This window comes from Lutra lutra, chromosome 4 (genome assembly GCF_902655055.1).
Source record: "Lutra lutra chromosome 4, mLutLut1.2, whole genome shotgun sequence".
NCBI classification, from domain to species: Eukaryota; Metazoa; Chordata; class Mammalia; order Carnivora; family Mustelidae; genus Lutra; species Lutra lutra.
Genome location: NC_062281.1, coordinates 7,792,913 through 7,818,932, shown reverse-complemented (window position 1 = coordinate 7,818,932; position 26,020 = coordinate 7,792,913). Strand labels below are relative to the sequence as shown.

The 26,020-nt window shown below is 51.1% G+C and overlaps 1 protein-coding gene across 3 annotated transcripts in view; it reads right to left on the bottom strand.

Annotated features, from left to right (window-relative positions):
• The window catches only part of ZFAT (zinc finger and AT-hook domain containing), a 182,746-nt gene that overhangs the window by 129,305 nt on the left and 27,421 nt on the right, over nucleotides 1-26,020 (bottom strand). For all 3 annotated transcript variants that reach the window (XM_047726975.1, XM_047726974.1, XM_047726973.1), the window contains exons 2-3: nucleotides 22,953-23,129; nucleotides 10,182-10,433 (exon numbers count right to left, since the gene is read on the bottom strand). In XM_047726975.1, the coding sequence (XP_047582931.1) occupies nucleotides 10,182-10,433; nucleotides 22,953-23,129 (429 nt within the window). The remainder of the gene's footprint in view (nucleotides 1-10,181; nucleotides 10,434-22,952; nucleotides 23,130-26,020) is intronic.

Below are 26,020 nucleotides of genomic sequence, written 5' to 3'. Positions count from 1 at the left end.
GAAATGCCTATCTCACCTTCTCTCCACACACACAAATGCCAAGTCACCCTTAGACGTGGAGCTCGGGCCCCCTCCTCAGGAAGCCCACCAGGATGTACTCCACAGACACGTGGTCCTCTCCTGCCCCCGCTGCACGGGTTTGGCCCTTCTGCCAACTTCTGTTATCTATTCACCTCGCTGTGCCCCTTTCAGACACTCAGCTGCTCAAGGGAAGAGACTCACCTTACTCAACTCTGAACTCTGGCTGGTACCCCACAATAGCACAAGCCCAGGAATCAGGAGAGAAAAAGAGACGAGACTCTGCCTGCTGTGGGGATCTCAGCCCTCAGCTTTAACCAGCCCCCTTGGCAGCCTGGAAGCACCAGGCACAGCAGTAAGGCGGCTGTAAAAGCTTCGGGCCGTGGGCTGTGGACCACCCATCCCAGTACTTCCTAGCAATCACAGGTTTTCACGGGAGAGAGCGCACTCCTTTTCAAATGGGGTCACAGGCACGGCAGCCCCCTGTCTTGGGAAAAAGCACCATTAGAGTGAAAGCTCGCTGTGCCATGGCCTCCATCACACCGTCTCCGCGCCAGGACACAGCAGGCAGCCCACCGAACTGCAGAGAGCAAGAACTGGGCTGCCCCCTCCGCCTCCTGACACGGAAGGACAGACTTCCCCCACACCGTCACAAACAGCCAGCACGACCCCCACTGGCCTCCAACGTGCTGAGCAAGGAAGCCCTCACTCAGAAGTCCAGCCGTACAGTCCTGCTTAGGTGGGATCTTATCCATTCCGCCCGCTCCCCCAGTCGCTGCAGCAGAAGGGTCTGAGGGCCCGGTTACCCAAGGGACACAGCAAGGCGGGAGCAGAGAGATCGGGGTGCACGGGGTCAGATCTACCCCCGACTTCTGCGTCTCACACTGGGACACGTCATCCCCAACAGGACTGGAGGATTTAGTTCAGAAGGCTCTGGGCCAGGGCAGGGGGGCAAGGTGGAGGACCAGCAGCCAAGAAGACAGCCCGAGCCATATGACCAGGCGGGAGCTCAGAGGTCTAAGGGATTCAGGTAACGGCCAGCTGGCCTTGGACAACTCCCCTCACGTGCAGAGCCTCTTTCTCCTCCTCTGCAGTGAGACGGCGGCCCCACCCTGGCATCCGGCGGGAGGACCAGAAGAGCTCCTCGGCGCCCTGGCAGCGGCTGGCACAGCTGGGCATGCATGAAGAGGGCGCATCGGCATCACCGTGGAGCCCAGCCAGGGCTGGTGAGCATCACGGTCCCGCTGACCCGAGTCTAGGAGTCTGCAGACGCAGGGAAGTGCTGGGCCGGCTCGCCTCTGGAAACTCTCCAAACACATAACACGCATCGGTAAAACTCAGAGGCCTGATGCACGCCCACCTCTGGGGCCCCTAGAGCTCCCCACAGGTTCCGGGCCATAGGCCCCACACCTTCTTCTCCCCGAGCACACATCCCGTTCTCATCCATCAGAACCTCGCTTCAAGCATCAGAAGCTACTGGAGTAACGAAGGTCCTGTGCAGGTATTTTCACCACGCAGACATTCACCAGCTGCCTCCATGGCGAGGGGCGGCCCGGAAGAGAGAGCGGGCAGGCGGCTCGGCGGGCGCGGGGGCTGGGAAGGAACGGCTGCCGGCCCCAAAGGAGCCGGGAGACAAGTGGGCACGAGCATGCAGAGCGGCGGCCCAGAGGCAACAGTCCAGTCTGAGGCAAGGACAGGCAGGCCATGGGGGGATGCTCAGGAGGAAAGTGACAGGTCACCTTTGCATTCGACACCTCTCTGTGAAGGGGAGGCCTCGGGCCTAGTTGAGAAGTGGAGCGACCAACCAAGGGCTGTGGCTAAAAGTGCCTAGAAAGCTAGACCTGAGGCAGGGAGGACGGTCAGCGAGGAGACCAGGGGCCCCAGAAGGGCTCAGGGCCAAAAGCCAGCAGGACTTGGTGACCGTTTGTTTGGTCTGGGGTGAGATCCAAGGAGGAATCAGGGTGACTCAGGTTCTATTTCTGATGACTGAGAAGCACCAGCAAGTGAGAAGTAACTTTCTCAGGCAACCATCAACAGGCAGGAAAGGGGCGGGGGGGGGGGGGGGGCACAAAACCCAAAATGTAAAGAACACAGAGTCCGGAAAGGACCATGAGCAGTTGTGGACGGCCAGACAGTCAGCACACGTACAGGGACCTCAGCCACGTGACCTGCCCACACCACAGAGAAATGCATGGGGGAGCAAGAAAAACTAACCATGCGTCCGCGGCCCATCAGACACGGCACGGCCCTAGTTTCCATCCCTAGAGGATTCGCACACCTACCACACTTCCTGTGTGCCAGGCACTGTTCTAAACTCTGGGAACAGAGCGGCGAAAAGAGCGAGCCACACAAAGACTGAGCCTTACGCAGTCTGTCTGTGCCAAACCCATACAGCAGCAGAGTCTGCTGGCTCTAGATTTTGGCAAAGAAAAGAGAGACAGGAGTGCTCCTCTGCCACACGCAGGGCACCAGGCCCCGGGGACAGGATGGGACCCTGCCTGCTGAGCTAACAGCGTGGAGGGAGACAGACACATAGACCGACACTCCTAACACGAGGAGACACACATGGCGTGGGGTGAGCAGCCCGGGCTGCTGGGAGGCAGAGGCCAAGAACAAGGACGTGCACAAGCCTGCCTGCAAAGGGACGGAGGCCAGGAGCTGCAGTGGGAATCTGCTGGCACACGAGAGGGCCCAGGGCTCAGGGACTGCGGATGAGTGTGGTTATTCACAGGACAGAGGGAAGTGGGTCTCAGGCAAAGGACAACACACAAGAGAGAAAGAGCACAGAGTCCTGGGGCCTTAGAAAGTTTGTCCCGGAGTTGCAGGTGGGCAGTAGGGGAGGGGTATGGGCCTGGGGCCGTGGGAGTGCAGGGGGCAGCTGTCAGGTTTATACACCTATGATCTAGCAGGTTGGTGAGGAGCTCCAAATGTCTGTGAACAGGGGCAGGTGTACGGGCCTGTCTCCAGGGGAGGGATGGGACCAGTGAGCTCTTCAGAGAGGCGGCTCCAGTGATAGGGAGAGCCAGAGTGCACACATCCAGGGCATGCGTAAAACCATCCGGATATGTGGGACGTAAACAGAATTCCTCTTTGCCTTTCTGATCACATCCTTGGGAATTTTAGATTTTAACGTGTGTTTTACAATGTCTATAACATGTTCTTATAGCAAAATACCTGAGCTCCCATCCCAGGTCCACCACTAACTACTGTTTAACACTGGACAGGACGCTTGTCTCAGTTTCCTAATCTGTGAAATGGGACAAAACTGGTAACTACCTCATGGGGTTTTTATGAAGAGGAAATACATTAATATTTACAAGACACACAGAATAGTGGTAGGCCTATAATAAGGACTCTGTAAGATAGTTCTTAAATTCTAAAAACGCAACTGATTAGTAACTAAATGAATACATACCAGGATGTGACTGCAAATCACTGGTGTACACAGAGCGTGGACAGGAGAAGGGCAGACCAGAAGGGTCACAAGAAGAAAGAGGCCTGACCCGTAAGAACGGGAGTCAGTGTGGAGAAAAAGTCAATGGTAAGTGACCAAAGTGACATGAAGGGTAAGACATCTGGGTGGTGGGGCTGGTCACCACGTTGGAATGGGGGGGCGGCATTCAGGAGGAGCTAGACAATGAGCACAACACAAAACATGCCGCTTACCGATCGCAAGCTCAGGAGAGGGTCTGGCCAAGGAGGACATCGTCAGGTCACAGAACATAGCTCGGAGGTGAGTCCAAGGAAGCGGATGGGGGCCAGGCAGCAGTCACTAGTGAAAACAGACAGCTCCAATCCCTCCCCCTGCTGCCCTGGGCACAGGGCAGGGCTGCACCTTCTAGCCCCTTGCAGTCGGTGGGGCCATGACATCAGCTCTGGCCAATGAAACACACGGGCAGAAATGACGGCGGTCACTTTGAGGCTGACGGGAAACCACCCAGGGCACACGGAAGTGCCAGGACACGTGCCCACTCTCCCCAGCAGGCCAGAGGCCGGGTACGCAAGGGCACCGCTGCACCCCATGACCTCCAGGTTTCCGTCCACCTGACTGGCCCGCAGTGAAATCGGGGTTTACAGGTGACAAAAGCAAACCGTCATCACCATGACACAGCTCTCCATGGAGAAAGGTGTTCTATTCTGAGACTGACACTGCCTTTCCTTCACACCTACCAACTGTCAAGCACAGCTCACCCCAAACCGTTTTCAGTCACAGCAGCATTAACCAAACCAGCGTGTGCTAACACAAACACAGCGTAAGGCACTTGAAATACTGTTGTAAAAAAACCTCCATGAAAATTATAGGTGCATCTTAGGTAAGATCTTAAATAAATGTCTTGCATTCTTTAGGACAGATTCAACAATAGTAAGAGCCAATTTTTGCAACTCTCCTTGCAGAAGATGACCCCAGAAATAACAAGCTTGGAAAGGTTCAGAAGTTCACTTTTATAAAGTTGACATATTGATTTCTGAAGGCGGGAAACTGTTTTTTCAGAAACAGCAGCTGTTCCACACAATAGCACAAAAAAATCTCTTTTCTTGGCTTCTTTTACTATTCAAATTCAGAATAAAATAAATATTGAATACATATCGAAAGTATTAACTTGCCAGGGTTCAGCATAGGGAAAGGCTTGTGTTGTTTTCTTTTAATTGTTTTAACAAGCTATAGAGTCAAGGTCAATTGTCTGAAATGTCACCAAACTGCTCCTTACAGACCATGCATTAAAACAATTATGCGAGAATTTTCCAAATTGTCATGTTGTGCTTGGCAACCTGGGAACGTGGAAGGACTGCAAAGAAGGCGGCCATAAGGCAACTGGGCATAAGGTCATTGCTGCCTATTTTAGAGCCTTCCACAGGGGCCTGAAAGGGAAAAACTCCCAGAGTTTCTACGTTTCCATTTGGTATTTGTTAAATTAAAATCCTTTTAAGGTCATTCCAATCAATGGCATACGCGGCCATTTTCTCCACGGCTTATTACTGGTGCAGCAGATAATCTTATGAGAAAGGACCGCTTCCGTCCGCCATCCAGGGAGAGCCGGCCTCACTCATTACCGAGAAGAAGATCCACGCAGGGTGGGACCTTTGATTCTTACACAGTTAGGTGAAGAAAGAAAGTGAAAGTAGGTGAAAGTGAAAGTAGGTGAAAACGAGACAGAAGACATAGACGTGGCACGCAGCAGGGCCGGCCACAGGGCGGGAGGCAGGCGGTGGGGGGCTGCGCGCACCCCAACCCCAGCCCGGGCGAGGTGCGTGACCGGATAAGCAGCACCTCCGGACGTCACCATCCACGACTGCAAAACCTCGAAACTGAGCCTGCAAACGGGGTCTTTCGAGCCCATCTTAAAAGGTCACTTACCAGGTGATTCAGAGGATACACAATTTTTGAAATGACCAAACTACAGAGTGGGAGAACAGATCACTGGTTGCCAAGGGTGGGGGGTGGGGCGATTCTGCAGCAGGAGCGCGTGTCCCCCAGGTGATGTGACCGGAGCTGCACACACACGTGTCTCAGTCCGTGTCGGATTTTGACGTCCTGCTGCACAGCCACGTAGGATGCAACCCTTAGTGGAAACAGGGTTAAGGGCACCAGACTTCTCTATGCAATCCTTGCGACTTGCTGTGAATCTGTAATTAGTTTCAAAATTTGAAGTTTTACTTTTTAAAGGGTTTCTGAGACTTGGAGCCAGACCCTTATTATTTTCTCTGTGGACCCTAGGATTTGAAATAGTTTATCTCCCAAACTGCATTTCTTAAGATAATTCCTTTGCCCATGTTTACTGATAGAACCATCTTACTTTACGACTTTCACTAAACCACAATTTCCAGATGGACCAAAGACAGGGTTATAAACAAGACCACACAGATCACAGAGGAGACACAGAAGCATGTGTTTTATTATTTGGGGGCATCAGCGAGCACTCCCAGCTATGCTGAAAAGCGACATTCGACAGGAGTGACAAGTATTTAAAACTCCAGTGAAGCAAGGCTACAAATGGAATGAAAAGACAAAGGATAAACTACGGAAAATACTTCCTGCCCATACGATGACCCAAAGGTGTAGTAAGTAAAGGGCACAAACGAGAAATAGCCCAAATTACACACAAAACACAAATCATTTCCCGGTAACTCTATAACCACAAGGTCTGATTGTGACCACAGAGCCGCTAATTTAAATAATTAAAAGAAACCACTGGCACAGAAGCCTGGCAGGGCTGAGGACGGACAGGATGCAGTATAAAGAGGAACAAGGCGGGTGGGAAGTAACGGACAGACGCTGTCTGCAGGGTAGCTTGGCAATGTGTGGGCATGTCAAAATGTAAAATATGCCCTTATTAGCCCAGCAATTACATGCCTAGGTATTTGCCTAAGATAATAATAGCATGAGTACCAATATAATGATAAAATTGAAATGCATGCCTAAGATGAGTCTGAGTAGTGTTTTTTCTTTTTTTTCAACCAGGGAGAAAAATAAAAAGCAATCGTGAATGTCAATAGACTGGAAACTGATGAAGGAAAATGCATGGCCTGTGCATATGCTGAAATGTGGGTGGCCTTTAAAAATGACAAAAATCTGCACTTACTGATTGTTCAGGGTCAGGAAGCAGAGCACAGCCGCTGAACTGTGGCGGGTTCTGAACCCAGGCCCACCGCCTATAGGCTGTGTGACCTCAGCAAGCTCCTGAACCTCTCTGTGCCTCAGTTTCCTCTTGTGTGAAGTGGAAGTAACACCAGTGCCGACTTCTTCAAGTTGCTGGGACTTAAATGAGCTGTAAGATGGTGAGTATCCAGAAAGTGCTATGGAACAGCTCGTTGAATAAAAAAATACTGACACGAAAACTTTATTGGCCACGTTAGTGAGTGAAAAAAGGGCACAGAACATGCGTATGACCCCATTTCTAAAAAACGTGCATGTACATGCAACTAAGCAAGATCTTTCTTCTCTTTTTTATACAGCGTAAGAGTCGATACACCTTGGCAGTGAGATTCTTGATTACTGTTACTTTCTTCTTAGTATTTTCGGTATCATCTCAGGCATTAAAAAATTTAAAAATGTCAATATCCAATAAGCACTGTCAGACACCTTCGGAATCTGACTTGGTGTGAGCTTTCGTGGCGTGGATTTGGTAACATATAATATACCAGGGGTTACACTTCTGGGAATTATTCCTATAAAAATAACAGTATAAGTCTACAAATACACATGTACATGGGTGTGTGTACACACCCACACACATACATAGACACACACATACACATATGCGTATGTATAAAGAAGCACTTATTAAAGCAATATTTACAACAGCAAAAGACTAGAAATAACTGAATTATCATCAACTGAAAACAACAGGACGCAGAAAAACAATGCTGTAGAGCTCCAAGGAAAGACCCTTTTGTTGAGGGTCCTGAATGCCCAGGAGGGGACTGTGCACTTTATTCTAAAGGGGAGACACTAAAAAAACTTTGTGTCGGGGGAAGAAACCCTGAGGACAGTGCAGAACACCCACAGATCTAACTAAGCGAACGTCTCAGACTGCATCCAAGTTAGATCCAGGCCTGACCTCTGGAAGAAGCAGCAGTGGGAAGGTTTTGCAAAAGAGATCCCTGATTTCCAACCACAACTGTACAAAAAGCCCAGAAGTCTCCCAGAAGGAGTCTGATGGGATAAATCACATGAAGGCACAAAAATAAAGCAGATCCACAAGAAGACAGCACTGAACGAGCGGAGAGTCTGATTCTCTGACCCGGGGAAGTACCCATGGAGCTGCTCGGAAGGCTAGAGCTGAACCCCTGATGAAAATGCAACCCCCATGGGGAATGCAAGCTCGTGCAGCCACCCTGGCAAACAGCATGGAGGTTCTCCAAAAAGTTAAAAAGAGCTACCTTACAATCAGTAATCACACTGCTGCATATTTGCCCCCAAAAATACAAAACCACTAATTCAAAGGGATACACGCTCCCTTTGCTTATAGCAGCATTATTTACAATAGCCAAACTACAGAATCAACCCAATCGTCCATCGACAGACGGATGGATAAGAGGGTGTGGTCTATGCATGCAATGGAGTGTCAGCCATCAAAATGAGCGAACTCTTGCCATTTGCCAATGACGCAGATAGAGCCAGAGTGTGATGCTAAGTGAGAGAAGTCAGAGAAAGAAGAACACCACATAGTTTTTCATACGTGGAATTTAAGAAACAAAACAAAGGAGAAAAAAAAAACAAATGAAGATGCAGACCCTTAACTCTAGAGAACACACTGATGGGGGAGGGGAGGTGGGGGGGGAACTAGGGGAAGGGGATGGGGACGTCCTCGGCAGAGGCACTTGTGATGAGCACTGGGTGACGTATGGACTTGCCGAATCACTATATTGCATGCCTGAAACTAGTATCACTGTTAACTGTACTGGGATTAAAGTAAAAAACTTAATAAACAAAAAAATGCCACCACTATTAACTATCTGTGTGAGGAAAAGAGAGGAGGGGATGTGCCTGGCATGGGGGCAACTCCATAATCCAGAGCCAGTGCTGACAAAGCCACCAGAAATTAGCCCTTTAGGGGCAGGGGCGGTACATCCTAGTCCTTCCTCCCTCAACCATCTCACCTCTAAAAGTCTCTTTATTTGCCAAAGGGCATCAGGCTTGGAGACCACAGCACTCCCTGCCTACATGTCTCACAGGGCGATGACTCGTGCTCTGCCGTGGGTCAGCGGCCTTCCCGCTGACTTCTCTCGCCTGAATGCTCGTCCGTTATGTGCATTAGTCCATGCAGCCAAGAAAGGGTTCACACAGTCACCTTGAGAGCAGTTCCTCAAAGGAAAGAACAACATTTCGTATTTTCCTGTCTGCACGGGTGTTGGCAATGAGTCCTGGCCACCAGCCTGGATGTCTGCTAAGGATAAGGTGATGAGTTACTCAATTACTCCCCCAATCTGTGCGAGGACTTTGCATCCAATGGTCTTGCTTCGCCGCTGGAGGTATTTATAGTAAAGGACTTGAGAATGGAGGTTCAAAGGCTCAGTCCCCTTGCTAACTGAAGGACCCTAGACTAACGACCTGCCTTCCGGGGGCCTAACTACCCTTGTCTATAAAACCGGCAGGAGGACCACAGTGCTGTTTCCACACTGCTGTGAAGAAAGTGACAGCTAACATTGCTGAGCACGTTTCATATGGAGGTGCTGTTCTGAGCACTTTGTAAGTCCTGCCCTATTTAACCCTACGAGCAACCATATGAGAGAGTGCTGGGTTTTATTCCCATTTTACAGATGAGGCATCAGAGGCAGAAGGAATCTGGTAAGGGCCGGAGCAGCTGGGATTCATATGCAGGAAACCATATCCCAAAGCCCGTGTTTCAGCCAGAACGGTCTCCCACGTGACGTCCTGAGTCCGGCACAAAGCACTGTAAGAACTTCCTCAACTTTCAGGCCGTCTGAACACTTCACAAGCAGCACAAAGGCCAGACGACAGCAGAGCCCACAGGACAGGCCCTCCCCTCCAGGCCAGTGGTGCTATTTCACGGCCCCAGAAGGTTGCCCACGAGACGGGCTCTGCCATGGTGACGTCACTCCTTCGCACTCCCTTCAGCCTCTTTGAGAAGCGGCTGCAGAGCTGAAGTCCAGTCAAGAACATGTGTGGAGGAAGCCCCAACACTCTATTTGCTTCCAGAATGCCCGCCTCAACCTAGCCCTCGGCTTCCGTTGGCTCCTCAAGGTCCCTCACAGGGGCCCTGAGCATCCTAACGTCCGCACTCACGCTCACGCAGCCCCGTCCATCAGCTGAGACATCCTCCCTCCGCTAATCCCAGTGCCCCCCAGACCGCGACAGCAGGTTCCCTCCCGACTCCCCGTCACCGAGGGTTTATTCCCTGCTGACGGTCGGCGCTGGACAACCCTGCCGTCCCATCCAGAACGTAAGTGCACCGCAGGATAGACCACGTCTCACCCTCTCGGCAAACCCCAGACAGAACCCACCGACTCACACTCCGTGGGCACCACCTCCCACACAACACCCTCAATCCACAGAGGACGTACAGCCCAAAGAGGAACTGTGCCAGCCAGGGGAGCCTCCTACAGAAACGCGCCATCCCATGGGTGACTGTCCCCATGAAGCCGTCAGTACGTACAAGTCTCCCCAGGACACGGCCGCACTCAGCCCTCGGGCATCGTACCTGCTTCTCCATCCTCCTCGTCCAGATTCAGCACAATGATGCAGATGTGCTTCCTCAGCTGGCGCGGGTTGGAGAACTTTCGATAGCACTTGCCGCACTCCAGGCTGCCAGGGGCCGGGCCGCTGCCCTCCTTGGGGGCCGGTGGGCTGTCCGCTCTCGGGCCCACGGTGCTCTCCGCCAGCTCCTCCTCCGCGCTGGGCTTCTTTGTGGAGCCCTTGGGCCTGCCTCTCTTCCTCTTCATGACCGAAAACTCTGCCGAGGAAACAAGAGGGCACAATGTAGTCACACGTGGCAACGGTGCGAGGCACACACCCACTTCCAAATGTGCAAATGTGCTCAGTTTCGTGCTTTGTGGAAAACAAAGTCTGAAGCAGCTGCAGAAATGAACAGCTACAAACGGTATCGTTAGTGCTCCTCTGGCTACTGTGTCATCAACGTCCTCATATCCTGATTTAGACATACTGTTTGATGAGAACCTCTGCACATCTTCTCTCGTAAAGTGGGGATGGTTCTAAGCTGTGACCAGCAGCCCCCCCCCTTGTTCACGGATCACACCCCTCGTGAGCCATTGACCCTATCTACACCCGTCTCAGAAAGTGCTGAAGGACTTCCTCGCAAAGGATTCGCCGAGGCTGTTAGCTTCTCGTGGTCTTAATGAGCTCCTCAACTACTCAGATTATTTCAAAGCATCATAATTACCACAGCCAAACTGTTCTGATAAAACAGAGAAAAAATAATTACAACCTAAAGTCTACCAACCACAGGACTAAAGACAGCAGCAGTATTTTTCACGTTTCCTAGCGGCCTAGGGAGTTCGACGGCATGCTCAGAGCTGCATCGGAGCAAGTTTCAAATCATTTTTCAACTTGTATTTCTTCTCAATTAGCACTCAATTTTAAGGCATTCAGCTCCAGAATGAAGGTGGGAATTCCGATGGGTAAGCGGGGTCAGGGAGCACGTGCTGTTGGGTGTGTAAAGGTGGAGAGGCGTGGTCTCAGACGATGTGACCTGACAGGTACCCCGAGACACCATCTAGCTGACACCCCAGCATTACTGGCCTACTGAGGTTAGGGCGTTACTGAGGTAGGGCGCGTTGGCAGTCCTCCCAATCTGAGCAGCAGAAGAGAGGATGGGGTATAGGGTTCCAGCACCATCCGGGGAAAAGGGCCACACCAAAATGATGACCACATGAGCTCTGGACAAAGGAGGCTGCTTTGACATGGGGTCCCCAGAACTCAGGGAGATCATGCACTACAATGGGGGAAAGGGTTGGGGGGGGGCTTGTAGGGGCAGAGCTTCTGCAGAGCTGCAGGGCCAAAGAGTGGTCAACAATGACCAAGAGAGACAAACCAGAACCCTCCTTGGCCAGGGCAGCCAGCACAGCGGATGGTGACTTCCTTCCCACTCTACCGAGGGGCGTGCCGGAGATGGGGTCGGGGAACAAAGGAGGGGAAAGTACTTAACAGGAAGGCAGAAGAGACCAGACAAGACAAACAAGGGCACGAGATGCTCGGATCCCGCTGCCCACACTGGATTTTCCGGGGGGGAACAGCTGCATAGACACAAGGCCCAGTTGACACCTACGGGAGGGCGGGGCAGATGGGGCAAGGAGAGGGACATACGAAGGAAGAACAAACCGCTGACCCTCCAGTCACTGAAACTTCCCTCCCTGCTACTCTTCCCAATGGCACGTGCTGGCGCCAAGTTGCCGAAGCAGCAATGAGGGGTAGAGAAGCAGAATTAGCAACAAGGCTCCCAAACACCTACCGCGTGTCACATCGACTGAGCCGCGTGATGGTTATGGAAGTCTGGGCCCGGGCCCACCCGCCACAAAGGCCTCTGCACCCTGCTGTGCAGACTGGCCTTCCTCCTCAGACAGGCTTCGGGTGTAGCTGGGTGGTGATGAAGGAACCTTACCCAGAGCGATGGCCTCTGCCTTCAGCCACTGGGGTGACCTCTAGGCTCCCAGAAGATCCTGCCTGATTGCCTGTTTACCTGGGGTCTGGGGCCACCGACAGTCTAACAACGTGATTTATGACAGGGCCTGTGACCAGTCAGAGCAGTTCTGACCTCTGGAGAACTGGAGAACAGAGGTGTTCATCAGAACCTACAGGAGGAGGGACTGAAGGCCAGCCACGTGAGCAGTGTGTCATCGAGCCGGACACTGAAGGCTGGGGTGAGCATCCCTGGCTGGGAATACCAGAGTCCCATCACGTAATACAGCAGGAAGAAGCAAGAGCACCCAGGACTGAACAGGGGGAGAAGGAGGGCCAAAAGCTCCATGTCTAGAACCCTCCCAATCCCAGACTTGGCCCATGCATCTCTCCCTTTGGATGGTTTTGACCTCTATGCTTTTTGTATAAAATGGTAATCACAAGTATAGTGCTTTTCTGAGTTCTGTGAATCATTCTAGCAAATTAAGGAACCAGAGGGAGTTCTTGGGGTCCCCAAATTTGCAGCTAGCTGGTCAGAGAGAGGGTGGCCCGGGGACTCCCAAACTTGTGGCTGGGGTCTGAGCAGTCTTGCGGGCAACTGTGCCCCTAACCTAGGGTCCAGCCCACACACTGTGGCAGGACACACGGCATTCTCTCCTCAGAGATGAGCCAGAGCACGTGACCGTGACCATGGTGCCACAGGGTGCGAGACTCTGCCACAGTCTGGGTCATTCCTGGCAGACAGGGGACTCCTGCAGGCAGAGCCCAGGTCCTGACTCTCTTTCTCCCCCAGCACCTAACCTGGTGTCCTGCACAGCAGGTGCCAATCGATCTCGGTGCATTAAACCAGCGGGCCGTGCGCAATGTGGCTGTCAAGGAAGAAAGACAAAATCAGCCCTGAGAGCTTTGGAAATCCTCTAACAGGACGGTGACAAAACTAATCTTACATCTTGCTACATCCATAATGCAGATGCTCAAGACCAATTAGCGGAAAATGAAATATTCATAGATGAACTTGGAATAATTTAAAAGCACAGAAAACGAGTTGCTGCTGTCAACTACAAACATTTTACAGAATTGCTGAGAACTCTGGAACTGGGCAAGGGAAACCTTGCAACCTCTCAGTCAAAACCCTGGGATGGGCTTGCCCTTCATTCCCCTTCCCCCTGCGTGCAGTCCTTGATTCGGTCTGTCCAGGACCTCTGATTTGTCCGAAAGACATCTGCCCACTAAACTCCATAAATCCCTACACATGGCCCCTGGACCACAACCTCCTGCTCCCGTCCTCCTCTTGTCTCACTACCTCGTTCTAGAACATTCCATTGTTCACAACAGTCAGACCTGGTGTTCTCGGTCCTTCCTCACATGGCTCAACACGCACACACATACACAGCTGTGCTCTCTCTCAAGTCCTCGGCAATGTTCCAGACCTCCCTAAATTTGCACAGACAATCCCAGTCTTTTTATGTACCTGCACTGCTCCCCCGTCTGTGCGCACCTCCTGCACCCCAGTCAGACCCCAGGCCCCAATTCAAACCCTCACGTCCTCCTCCACGAGGCTGTCCCAGCTGGTCTCGTGCTGACAGTGTGAGGTACGCGTGTTGTGCACGCCACTGACACAGCCTCCAGCCTGCGTGTTTCCCTCTCTTCCCACCCATTACACATCCTGAGGTTGAATTCCCAGAGCCCAAGGATCACAAACAGAGCTGGAGATGAAGGGGACACTTAATTAGTAAATACACATTGTTTGATGGCAAGAAAAGAAGCCACTTCCTGCATCCAGAGTTTCCAGAAGGAAGACCGATGGGGGCCACCACACCTTTCAACCCTGCCCAACACCACAGTGTGGGGACAACTTCCTCACAGAGAACCATCCCTACAGATCCAAGGCCAAAACTGGCAAAGGACAGGAACAATCAGCCGAAGGTTTAATTCAATCAAAAGACGACATGAGCACCACGAAAAAACAGCTCCACGTTGCTAAAAATCTAATAACGTAAGCCCTTTATTTATACATCACTCGAGTGTGCAAGGCCCGTTCCCAGTTCTTATCTCATTTTATCCCCATAAAAACCTTCAGAGATGGATGCAGCAAATGTAATTTCCTCAGTAAGAAAAGAAATAAGGGACTTGGAGGTCCAAGGGGCTTGGCACGTTTTCCAGAAGCTGCTGCTAAGCTCCCAGAACCAGGATCTGGGTTCCCTCTCCCTGCTGGGCTCTTTCTGCTAGGTCGTGTGGCCCCTGGGTGGGCTCTGACCCGTGGAAAGAGCCTGTGCTGCACTGCAGAGACCACCAGCTGCGAGCCAGGCGCCCCACGTTAAATCCCCCCCAAGCAGCCACCTCTATAGTATGAAAAATAAACACAAAACTGTCTCTGTTTTATAGTCCCCTATAAATAAAAGCCATCCATTAAAATGCTGAGCATAGTACTTGGAAGGGGATCACTAAATGGCAACCTCGTGTTACTACGGCCACACTCATTAAAACTCTCCCTTGGACTACTTCCCTGAAGCAACCGTTACCTCCTGCCCCGTCCGCTGCCAGACCATGTGACAGAACGCACACCTGCTCTTGCGCGACAGCCCTCCTCCCTTGATTTCTTCCTTCCGACGCCTCTCCCACACCCAGAAAGCCAGCGCCCCGAATCAGGCGCATCCACATTTCACCACGCTGGAGGCCAGGGAGAAAGCCCTCACTCCACAGCTCAATCCAGTCTCTCCAACTGGAGAACGGAGGCAACTCGAACACGGCTGGGCCCGAGAGTCCACCTCCCTGACATCTACTCCCAACGAGCCCCGGGAAGACAATGAGTTACTTATCAGAACCGAGGGAGAGCGCGCCTTGGAGGTCTATGGGGGACGCAGCACCTCTCCACGGGACAGACCGCAGCCGGCCCTATGACACAGGGCGCCCAGGGGGCCGGAGGCGCCCACGCCTGCTCCCCGCGGAGTCCCCGGCGACAGTGCGGGCCGCCAGCAGCAGCGGCGAGAAAGCAGACGGTGCGCCCCGCGCAGGCGCCCTGCTACGCGCTTCCCAGGCGTCTCCCGTCCAGTCCCTGCGGGAGCACCGTAGCACGCCCCTGCACAGAAGGCGACGCTGAGGTTCGACAAGGCTCACCAAGCGGCCTCGAGACACAGAAAACTAAGTGGCACAGCTAGGCTTTGAGCCCACTGCTCGCCTCAGAGCCGGCGAGCCTCAGGCTGACGTCAGTTCATTTCATAGCGCGGAAGTAGAACTGCGGGACCCTCCGCCACACTCCGCAGGAAAGGGACCACCGCGTCCCCAGCTACAAGCCTCAGTGCGATCCGACTCCTGAACCAGACCACAGATGGAGGAAACGGGAACTAGGGGCTCTGAAGGGCAGCGTGCGCATACCACGTACTAAGGCACCGTGTATTAACATGCATTTATCACGTAACCTTTTCCAAAAAAAAAAGGCAAGCATCTTATGTCCCGCTGACAGAGGACAGAAGCCACCTGCCAAAGTCCCAGCAGGGCCTCCACAGGTGCGGTGCAGGCAGAGCCCTGCGTGAGGCGCCACGGGGGTAGGGTGGGGGGTCCAATACCCAGGCCATGCTCCACGAGCCGAGCTGAGCACTGGGGCGCCGGCTGCATCCGCCCTGACCACGTTTTCTGCTTGTTCACCCAGAAAGCAAGCCGGCTACTACCTCCCCGGCCCAGAGTGGGGCGCCTCTTTGTAACCCGCACAAAAGCCCTGTGTGTGTCAGCCCCAGCAGAGGCAATCAGATGACAGCCCAGGACGGGACCTGGTCCACCTGAGTCCGGGATGGGTGCTCTTTAACTACCCCCACACTGCCACCCAAGGAGGTTAGCGGGCTCAGGCTTCAGTGGTTTCTGGAACAGAGCACAGCAATGCCTGTGTACACTCAGAATGACCCTATTCGTGGGAGCAGTCCAGGAGGGACAACACAGAGATTTACACTTGGACGTCAGCTTCCACCCTCAGACTAAAATCTGTGACCCCGTCTCTGGCATCCCGTCTTTGATCCCAGAGAAGCGCTTTCCCTGCTGCCCTGCACAACTGCCTCTTTGCCTACCTGCGACCCCCCAGCCTGGAGGAGGGCCCAGTGGGAAGAGCGCCCCGTGCGCCCCGCACTCTCAGCACCGAGCAGAGCACCCAAGCATCTGACAGGTGCGTGATGTCTGAATAAAGAAACGGGGTGTGAGGGAAGGCAGAGATAAAAGGAGAAGAGCTCCACTGGGAGGTCTGAAAGGGGAAGAAGATCGCAGAGGTTCTCCAGGGACCCCCGTGAGTTCCAGCCCCAGCAGGTCCCCCTGTCCTAGCCGCCATCAGGAAGAACGAACATGTGCACGCACACTCACCCACCACTCACACCCAAATACACACCCACATACATCCTCAGTCACAACCACACGCACGCACATTCTCTCTGTAAGGCAATTTTTTCTTGGACCATAGCCAGAGATCTGATGGGGAAGAGAGGAGAAAATGAAAGGATCTTAGGCAGACCACTTCCTACATGAGCAAAAAAGATTAAAAGGCTATAAAATAAACCAAAGGATTTAGGAACCTTCCTGTTATAAAGGGAGACCAAAACAATAAATCAATTACTACTCAGTTAAAGGTTTAATTAAACCATTTCAAGTATCTCTCAACTTAAAATGAATTGTGAAGGTTAAACTTGAATAGAAGTCATTAGAGAGAAACTAAGCTTCTGGAAGCCTCGAATTTTACGGACTCACAGAGAGAAAAAGGAAGACTTGGGGTTCTTAATGAAAGACTTTTGAAGAAACGTTCTCATATTAAGACTCTGCGTTTAATTAAAGTCTTAAATACTTTTAAAAATTAAACTGTACAGGCAACTAATCTTCCCGTATGTGCACACCAAAAAAAGAGAAGAAATGTGTTCAAGAAAAATTTAAGTCAAAAGTAAATTAGTTAATAAAGGAAAATAATTTTTAAAGTAGCTTCGTAGTAAGAATCTGATTATACACAGAGCAGTACAAGAGCAGGCAAATGCCATCAGGGCAGCTGGGCCCAAATCCCACCCTCCCACCTACTAACTGGGTCACCGTGAGCGGGTGGTTGTAAGACCTCCAGTCTCTGAGCCACAAATTCCTCAGTTATAAAAATCTGGGCTTCAGTAAGGAAATGGAAGACGCGGACAGCATTACAGACCAGCAAAACCTAACACTTATCTATGCGAATGTGCCACCATCAGTAGCAGACTATAAATTTTTCTCAATCACACAGGGAACAGTCTCTAAGATAAACCATGTTAGTCCATATATCAAGTTTCAATAAATGTGTAAGGGCTCAAATACATACAAACTATGTGAGCTGAAATTAGAAATAAATAACTCATACAAGTGAATGACCAAAAAAAAAAACCCAAAAAAACAAAACAAAACATAACCCAATTAAGAAATGGGCAGAGGAACTGAACAGACATTTTTCCAAAGAACACATGGAGATGGCAGAGAGACACATGAAAAGATGCTCAACATCACTCGTCAGGGAAACGCAAACCAAAACTACAGTGAGATACCACCTCACACCTGTCAGAAGGGCTATTATCAAAAAGGGAGGAAATAACAAGTGTTGGAGAGGATGTGGAGGAACGGGAACCTCTTGCACTGTTGGCAAGAATGCAAACTGGTGCAGCCACTCTGGAAAACAGTGTGGAGGCTCCTCAAAAAATTAAAAACAGAACTGCCCTACCATCCAGAAACTCTATTTCTAGGTATTGAAGAAAATGAAAACACTAATTTGAAAAACTACACACACATCTTCATTCACTACAGCATTATTTAAAATAGCCAAGATATGGAAGCAGCCTAAGTGTCTACCGATAGATGAATGGGAAAAAAAGTTGTGTTATGTCTGTGTACACACACACACACACACACACACACACACACACACCGGAATGTCTCTTAGCCATAAAAAATAATGAAATCTTGCCATTTGTGACAACACAGATAAACCCAGGGAGTATTATGCTAAGTAAAATAAGTCTGAAAGAGAATGATAAATACCATATGATTTCACTTATATACAGAGTCTAAAAAAAAACAAAACAGAAGTAGAGGACAAACAGGTGGTTGCCAGAGGGAGAGGGATGGGGGATGAGTGAAACACATGAAGGGGATTAAGAGGTGCAAACTTCCAGCTATAAAATAACTAAGTCATGGGGATGAAAAGTACAGCATAGAAGGGGCACCTGGGTAGCTCAGTCGGTTAAGCATCTGCCTGGCACTCGGGTTGTGATCCCGGGTTCTGGGATTAAGCTCTGCATGGGGCTCCCTGCTAAGGGAGAAGTCTGCCTCTCCCTCTCTCTCTGACCCTCGCTGCTCCTGCTCTCGCTCGTGCTCTCTAATGAGTAATTTTAAAAACCTTAAAAAAAAAAAAAGTACAGCATAGGGAAGATAATCGATAATATTATAATAACTTCAGTGACAAATGGTGACCAGAGCCATCGTGGTGATCATCTCATAATATATATTATTACACACCCCGCCACTCTTGTAACATGTATTCCAATTAAAATTTAATTTTAAAAAAGAAAAAACAGGGGCGCCTGGGTGGCTCAGTCATTAGACATCTGCCTTTGGCTCAGGTCATGATCCCAGGGTCCTGGGATCAACCCCCCGCATCGGGCTCCCTGCTCCATGGGAAGACGGTCTCTCCCTCTGCCACTCTCCCAGCTTGTGTTCCCTCTCTCACTGTCTCTGTCAAATATCAAACAAATAAATAAATCTTAAAAAAATAAAAAGAACATTTATAAATCTCAAAGATACATGGAAATTAAATGGTGCTCCTAAATAATGAATAGGTCAAAGAGGATATCAAATCAGGAAACAACACTGAGATGATCAAGAGGAAACACGACATGCAAACACAGGTGGGATGCAGTGAGAACAGGTCCACAAAGCTGTAAATGTAAATGCCTGTGTGAGACACAGAAAGATCTCCCATCGGTAGCCTACTCCTCTAACCCAAGAAACCAGAGAAAACAGAAGCAAAGCAAATGCACGCCAACAGAAGGACAAAAAGTAAAAATTAAACGAAAAACAGAAGATAGAAATCAGAAAACTGACAAACTTTTAGCTAAACTCACCAAGGAAAAAGAGGTAAGATTCAAACAGCTAAAATCAAGAGTGGAAAATGGAACATTACCACTCATCTTACAAAAAAGTGTTTTGTTTTGTTTTGTTTTTAATTCTCAGGGATACTGTAAACAAGTAATTATTTCCAACAAATCAGAGAACTTTGATGAAATGGATAACTTCCAAGGACACATACCACTGAAAGGAATTCAAAAAGCAACAGAACATAGTCACACACCTATTGCAAGCAAAGAAACTGAACCGGTAATACAAAAACTTCCCACCCAAAGGCCAGAATTAAAGGGCTTCACCAGTGAATTCTATCAAACATCAAGAAGAACTAACACCAATACTTCCAAAATCCTCCAAAAAACAGAGGAGGCAGGGACACTTCCCAGCTCATTCTGTGAAGCCACTATTATTCTGATTCCAAAACCAAAGACGTCAGAGAAATGGCCCTCCATAAGGTTTCTGAATACAAACCCTAATCTCTTCATCAAGGTTCCAGCAGACCAGCTCCACGAGCACATGAAAAAGGATTATGCAGTATGACTGAGTGGAATGTATCCCAAGAACACAAGAGTGGTTCAGGGTATGAAAACCCATCCACGTAAGTCAGCGCATTCCTGGCACGAAGGGGAGAGAGAACACATGGTCATCCCCACTGAGGGACGGACCGTGGCCGCAGGGCAGGTTCGGGGGGGAGACGGGCCTGGTGGGCTGGTTGTCGGGGAGACGGAGAGGAGGATGGATCTCAAGGAAGAGGGGGACCCAGGGTGGTGTCCTGAGCGGAGAGCCATGCCTCTCACTACCATCAGGAACAAGGGCGAGGACGGAACTCAGCATACGCGTCCCAGAAACCACTGATGCGCAGAATTCCAGGAGGAGATCTATCTGTGCTCTCATCACTTGCTCATTATTTATAAATGAAATGAAAAATTCAAATTATTTTATCTCATTCACATTTCATGTTAATTGGAAGAAAAATCTTAATAAGCAAAGCTGAATAAAAACAGAATTAAAGCTTTGTAACCACCTTTCTCAACGTTGTCAGCCCATTAATCCATGTGACTTCTATCTGCCATATGAATTTTACATAAGAGATTTTATCCGTTCTTCTGAGTTTATAGAAGCTCAACCCCAGAGGCAACACTCAAAGTTCCTGACTAAAGCTCTGGTTCCAACTGTCTGTTAAGCCACACTCTTTGGAAAGCCCATGCATCTTAACCACTCCGCAGGACTGTGGCCATAGGGAATGTGGACGAAATCAGGAGTCCTCCAGTGAGGTCTGGACAGATGGGCCTTACTCACCCCCAGACTCAGTGGCAGAGAGAGGGGTAGCTGAACTGTAAGGCCCTGGCATTAGGCAGATTCTTTTTTTTTCCAGCTTTACTAATGGATGATCGACCAACCAAAATTGCATATATTTAGGTCACACGATTTGTTTTTTTAAGATGCACGACAAGATGGCTTAATGTACATATACACTGTGAAATGCTCACTACAATTGACAGGAGAACCATCTTTTTCTTTTGGTGAGAACACTCACGATCTACTCAGTCAGGAACTCCAGGTATACGCTACAGTACCGTGAACTGTAATCCCCAGGCTGCACGTTAGATCCCCAGAACCTACCCAGCTCAGAGTCTGTACCTCTTGACTATCATCTCCCCATTCGCCCAACTCCCGGGCAACCATCGTTCTACTCTTTGGTTCTGTGAATTCACCTATTTTAGATTCGACATTTATGTGAGATCATACAGTATGAGTCTTTCTGCATCTAGTTTATTTCACTTAGGATAATGTCTTCCGGATTCATCCATGCAGCAAACAGCAGGCTTTCCTCCTTTGTTAGGGCTGAATAACATTCCTGTGTGTGTGTGTGTGAGAGAGAGAGAGATCTTCTGAATCCACTCATCTGCGGACACTTAGGTTATCTATTGTAAACGAATCTGCAATGAACACGGTGCAGATCTCTCTCCGCCTTGTTGATTTCACTTCCTTTGGATACTTTTCCAGAAGTGAGACTGCTGGATCACGTGGTAATTCTATCTTTACTTTCTTGAGGAACCTCCATCCTGTTCTCCATAGTGGTCGCACCAGTTCGCATTCCCACCAACAGGGCACAAAGGTCCCTTTTCTCTACATCCTCGCCAACCCTGGTTATCTCGTCCTGCTGAGGACAGCCGTTCCCACCACACGCGAGTTGAGCGCTCCCTGCGGTTTGGACTTGCATGTCCCTGATGGTTAGAGACACTGAGGTTAGAGACACTTTTCACGCACCTGTTGGTCATCTGTACGCCTTCTTCGGGAACATGTCTGTTCAGCTCTTCTGCCTATTTTTAATCAGGCTACTCAGTAGATTCTTAACGCCACACTGACCTCCCTCCCCGTCCTCTTCCCCAAAGCAAAGACACTCAAATGGGCACCATCGGTTGAGTTGTGATTACGTGGCACTTCCCACCTCGGACCTGCTTTCCCGAAGTGGGGAGAGGACAGATCCAGCCCCGAGGCCCGTGCCAGGGCTGAAGCGCTGCGGGCCCAGAGCAGCCGGCTGCAGGTGAGGAGACACGAGGATGCCCGCTTCTCCTCGCTCGCCGCCTCCAGGCTCACCGGGGCTGGGTTTCCTCAGCTTCAGCTCACACCACTCCCAGTAACCAGCAGAGCTTCGCCTAACTCCAACAACTTAATCCTCAGTCAGGTGTATTTCTCTGCGCTCCCTCGAACGGCCAGAGTGACTCATTAACCAAACATTGTCTGTCTGGAGTCGCTCCTCGCTAACGATGTCAGACAGAGGATCAATAACGCGGCTGCTGGGAAGCGCCAGTCTGAATCCGCCCAGGAACGAGCACTAGGTCATCCGCTGACGAGTCCTGCCACGGAACAGAGCATCCTTCTGTGCAGGGGCCTGGCGTGGGTCCCTCGCCATATAAGAACGGTTTTGTGGGGGCTTTTTGGAACTGCCATGTGCAGCTACGCTTCCTCTACTCCATATTCTCTTGGTCTACGGGGACCTCATTACAGCACCTCGGCGGCGTCTCGAGGCCAGCCGCCTTCCGCGCCGGGGGCCGTCCAGCGGGACACGTCTGGACGCTGCAGACAAGACGGATCTCACTCCGCACGCTGCCTGCAGACCCGGAGGAGTCTGTGCGGATCAAAGGTTTACACGCTCGTTCAGGAACGCTGTGCCTCGGGTTGTGTATCCTTACACATTCATCACACATGTTAGAATAGCTCCCCTTTATCGTCTTCCGTGCTGGGCGTCATCTGGTGCCACAGGCACATCCCGCCTGTGACAGGCACATTCATCTTCATTTGTCAGGTAAGCACGGGGAGGCTCAGAGAAGTCACGTCCTGTGCTTCCAGGAACGCAGCACGCGGGTCCCAGAGCTGGGTGACAGCCACACTCGTCTGAGGACAAGCTCGTGCTCTGTACACTGTGGGAGGCTACCCCCTCCTCTCATGCACTCCCTCCTTCCTTCACGCATTTCCTCCTCCTCCTACAGCCAGGCGCTGGAGAAGCTCCCGCAGGGGCCGGGTGCGGTGCGCTCACACACACACTCCTATCTGAGCGGGCCTAGAGCTGGACAAGGACTAACTGTGGGAAACGGGAGCGCTCTGGGCTTCAGGGCCCACCAAACACAAACCTAGTGTCAAAGTACGTGTGAGCAAATCACCACCATCGCCACCAACGGGCACGTCCGTGGCCGTGGCCTCCCCACCCCGGAACGCCAAGGCCTCTTACCATCTCCACTTCTGCTCGGGTTGGTGGGTTCAGGTGTACTCAGAGGTCTGAGGGGAATGATGATTTCATCGACATTAACCCCTTCTTCCGTGTGCTTCTCAGAAACGTGGGACAGTAGCTCTGACTGGTTGGGTGAGAAAAGGTTACAACATTTGCACATGAAGATGGCTGTGTTTTCTGTAAGGAAAAAAAAAAAGCAAACTATGTTATTTCAACCTAACATTCATTCTTCAGTCCTCCTAGCTAGTGTCTAGTGTAGGCAAACCCTGCCCTCCCCGCCCGCGTTACCCAAATATACCCAACGTCCCAGATTCCAGCATTGACATGGCAAGGTAAAAAGAAAAAAAAAAAAAAAAGTAGGAAACTGCAAAACCAAAACCCAACCTTCAAATGAATGAACCTCACTGACAGCAATTAAGTGCTCTAGCTAGGCTCTCTCAAATTAGGTACAAGGAAAAATTGATCAAAACAGCATTTCTCAAGAGCCAAGACACCTTTCGCTGGCTGGTATACGGACTAAAAACAAGAAGAAGGGGAATCTGTTGATTTTTTTTTAAGCCACTTAATTCCTATTTGAAAGCATTACCATCATTCACCAATATTTACTAGTAGTCCATTACTTTCATCCCATTATACTAGGCAGGAAGATGTAATGGGAAAAAGCTCCTTTCTGAGTCTCAGATAATTGTCAGTACATAGAGGAATATTAAATTCAGGATCAAAAACTAATTAAAAGCTAGCTCTTTTTTTTAACAGTGCAGAGGAGAACCGGATGATGGAAGGGACACTGGCTTTGAAGCCGGACAAACCCAGACTGCATTCCCAACCCCGCCCCTAGAAGCCAAACCCAGACTGCATTCCCAACCCCGCCCCTAGACGCTGGGAAGCGCAGCGACCTTCAGGAGGTAGTAATACCCCCGGGCTGCCGGAATGCGCTGGGAGAGGCCGCTCCCCGGCCGGCTGGGCAGTGGGAACACCGTACACCACAGCCCTGACTAGTCCAGCTCTCCAGCTACCACATACCCTCGCCCACACCCACACTCCCTGCTTCCCCCCACCCTCACCAGCCTCACGGGGACTCAACCCTGCCCGGCAGTCACACAAGGTCTCCGGGCCACCTGCTCTCTCTGGAGGCTGGACAGACACATGGCAATCCTGCAGGAGCTCTAGGCCATCCGCTCTCCGCGGACGGTGGACAAATGCTTCTTACCGCGGCACACCCGCCTCCCAGCCTCACACTGGGCTGCTGACCTTGCTTCCTATGCCCCACGAGCCACACAACGACAGCCCTCACGCCTCCTCCCCCACACCTGCCCACCCGCCCGCCCCGCCTTGCTCCTGTTGCTACGACGGTCGACGGTCGGCACCTGCAGTGCCACGGAAGGTGTGTGTGTTGTGGGAGGTGGGGCGGGGGTCTGTGGGGGCAGGCCACCCCAGCACGCAACATTTTTGTCACCGATACTGTTTAGTACCAGTGGCTCAGGGACATGAAAAAGCAAAAAAGTAGGCCAACATTTAAAAGTCGTTACTGCTTTAAAATTCTCTAAAGACAACACAGCCCTTGTGCCTACACCTGGGAAGACCGAACCCACAGCCCATCCTAGAAGGCCACTGGATATGTGGGACCTGCGTGCACAGAACCCCAACCCCTCCCCCGCCCAGTGACAGTGTTCCAGAAACTTCTGCTTCTCTCTCCAGACCACCAATTCTTCCCCTCTGCCACTTGCCGCATGCTTATCTTTGCTGTCTTAAAACAAAAATCTTTCTTGATCTCCACTCCCCTGCTCTCCCCCACCTCATTTTTCTCTTCCTCTTTGCTGCAAAACTCTCTGACCAGAGAGAAAGGCAGTGGGCCAGCCTGACGCTGCCCCAGTGAGGACAGAGCCCTTTGAGGCACTGAGGCCAGGTCTCCCTCTGGACCCAAAGGAAGGCCTCCTCGGCGGACACGCAGGCGGAGTAATGACCCACGAGGGTTCCTCCCTACCAAACAACACCGGAAACAGAAATTTAACAAAGCAGAACATTGCTTCATCAATGAAAATCTCTCATGAATACTGCCAATCGATATTTTATTTTTCTCCAAGAAATGCTTTATTCCTAAGGAACCCGAAAGGCTTCCTGTTCAAACATGAAGAGATTACAGAAACAATTCTTATCTTTATATGAGGCCATGTTGTTTTCGACGTGCTTCCTGCTGACCCTACAACGACTCCACGATTTAGGCAAAACAGGGTTTGTAAAGCCCCTTCCAAGGGCAAGGAAACGGAGCCTGAGAGAGGAGAGCAGCTCGCCCGAGTCACGGTCGGCAGGGAGCAGGGAGCAGACTCTCGGCCACCTGCTTCCGACAGGAGCTGAGTGTGGCTACACACTGGCGCGGCGCTCCTTCAGGTTGGGCTAAAATGCTTACCGTGGTGGCCCACAGCGTCTGAATGACAAGCCCCGCCAAGAGCACAGCCCCCGCATCAGCCATCAGTTTCCTTTGTGCTCATTCCAGCGCGTACTGGGCAGTGGCCACGAGTGGACCCCCCACAGGCCCCCGTCACAGACACAGCTCAGGCGTGCAGCCCTGACCGCATGGCGACAGGGACACGGCACACCCCAGCCACCGAAGCTACTTCCCGACAGACTCTACGTGGTACTGACTTCTGTGATGCTCTTGGGAGAAAGGGAATCCAGTGACATTTAACAGAGCAGAACTTCCAGTGACCGCAGCATTTAAGTGTGAGGCTCAGGGACAGGCACACCAGTCCCTGTCTGGAGACCAGATTAATGAGACGACGTCTGCGTCTACACGTGACAAAGCATGGGAAGCCACTGTAAGTCAGGCAGCTGTTACCTGGCTATTCCACACCCCCTGAAGGCCGGGGTGGCACCTGGCCTTGGCCCACGCGCTTCCCATGCCCGTAGCTCGTTGGGTAGGCAGATGGAGACTAGACCCGGAGCTCCCAGGGGCGGGCACTGAGATAAAGACACGTGTGACCCAGGAGAACCATCACTTCACCGAGGGTGGGGGCGGCCGTGAGCCTGTGGGCCCCAGGAGGCGGAGAGGCTGGCCTCCCCCCGACCCC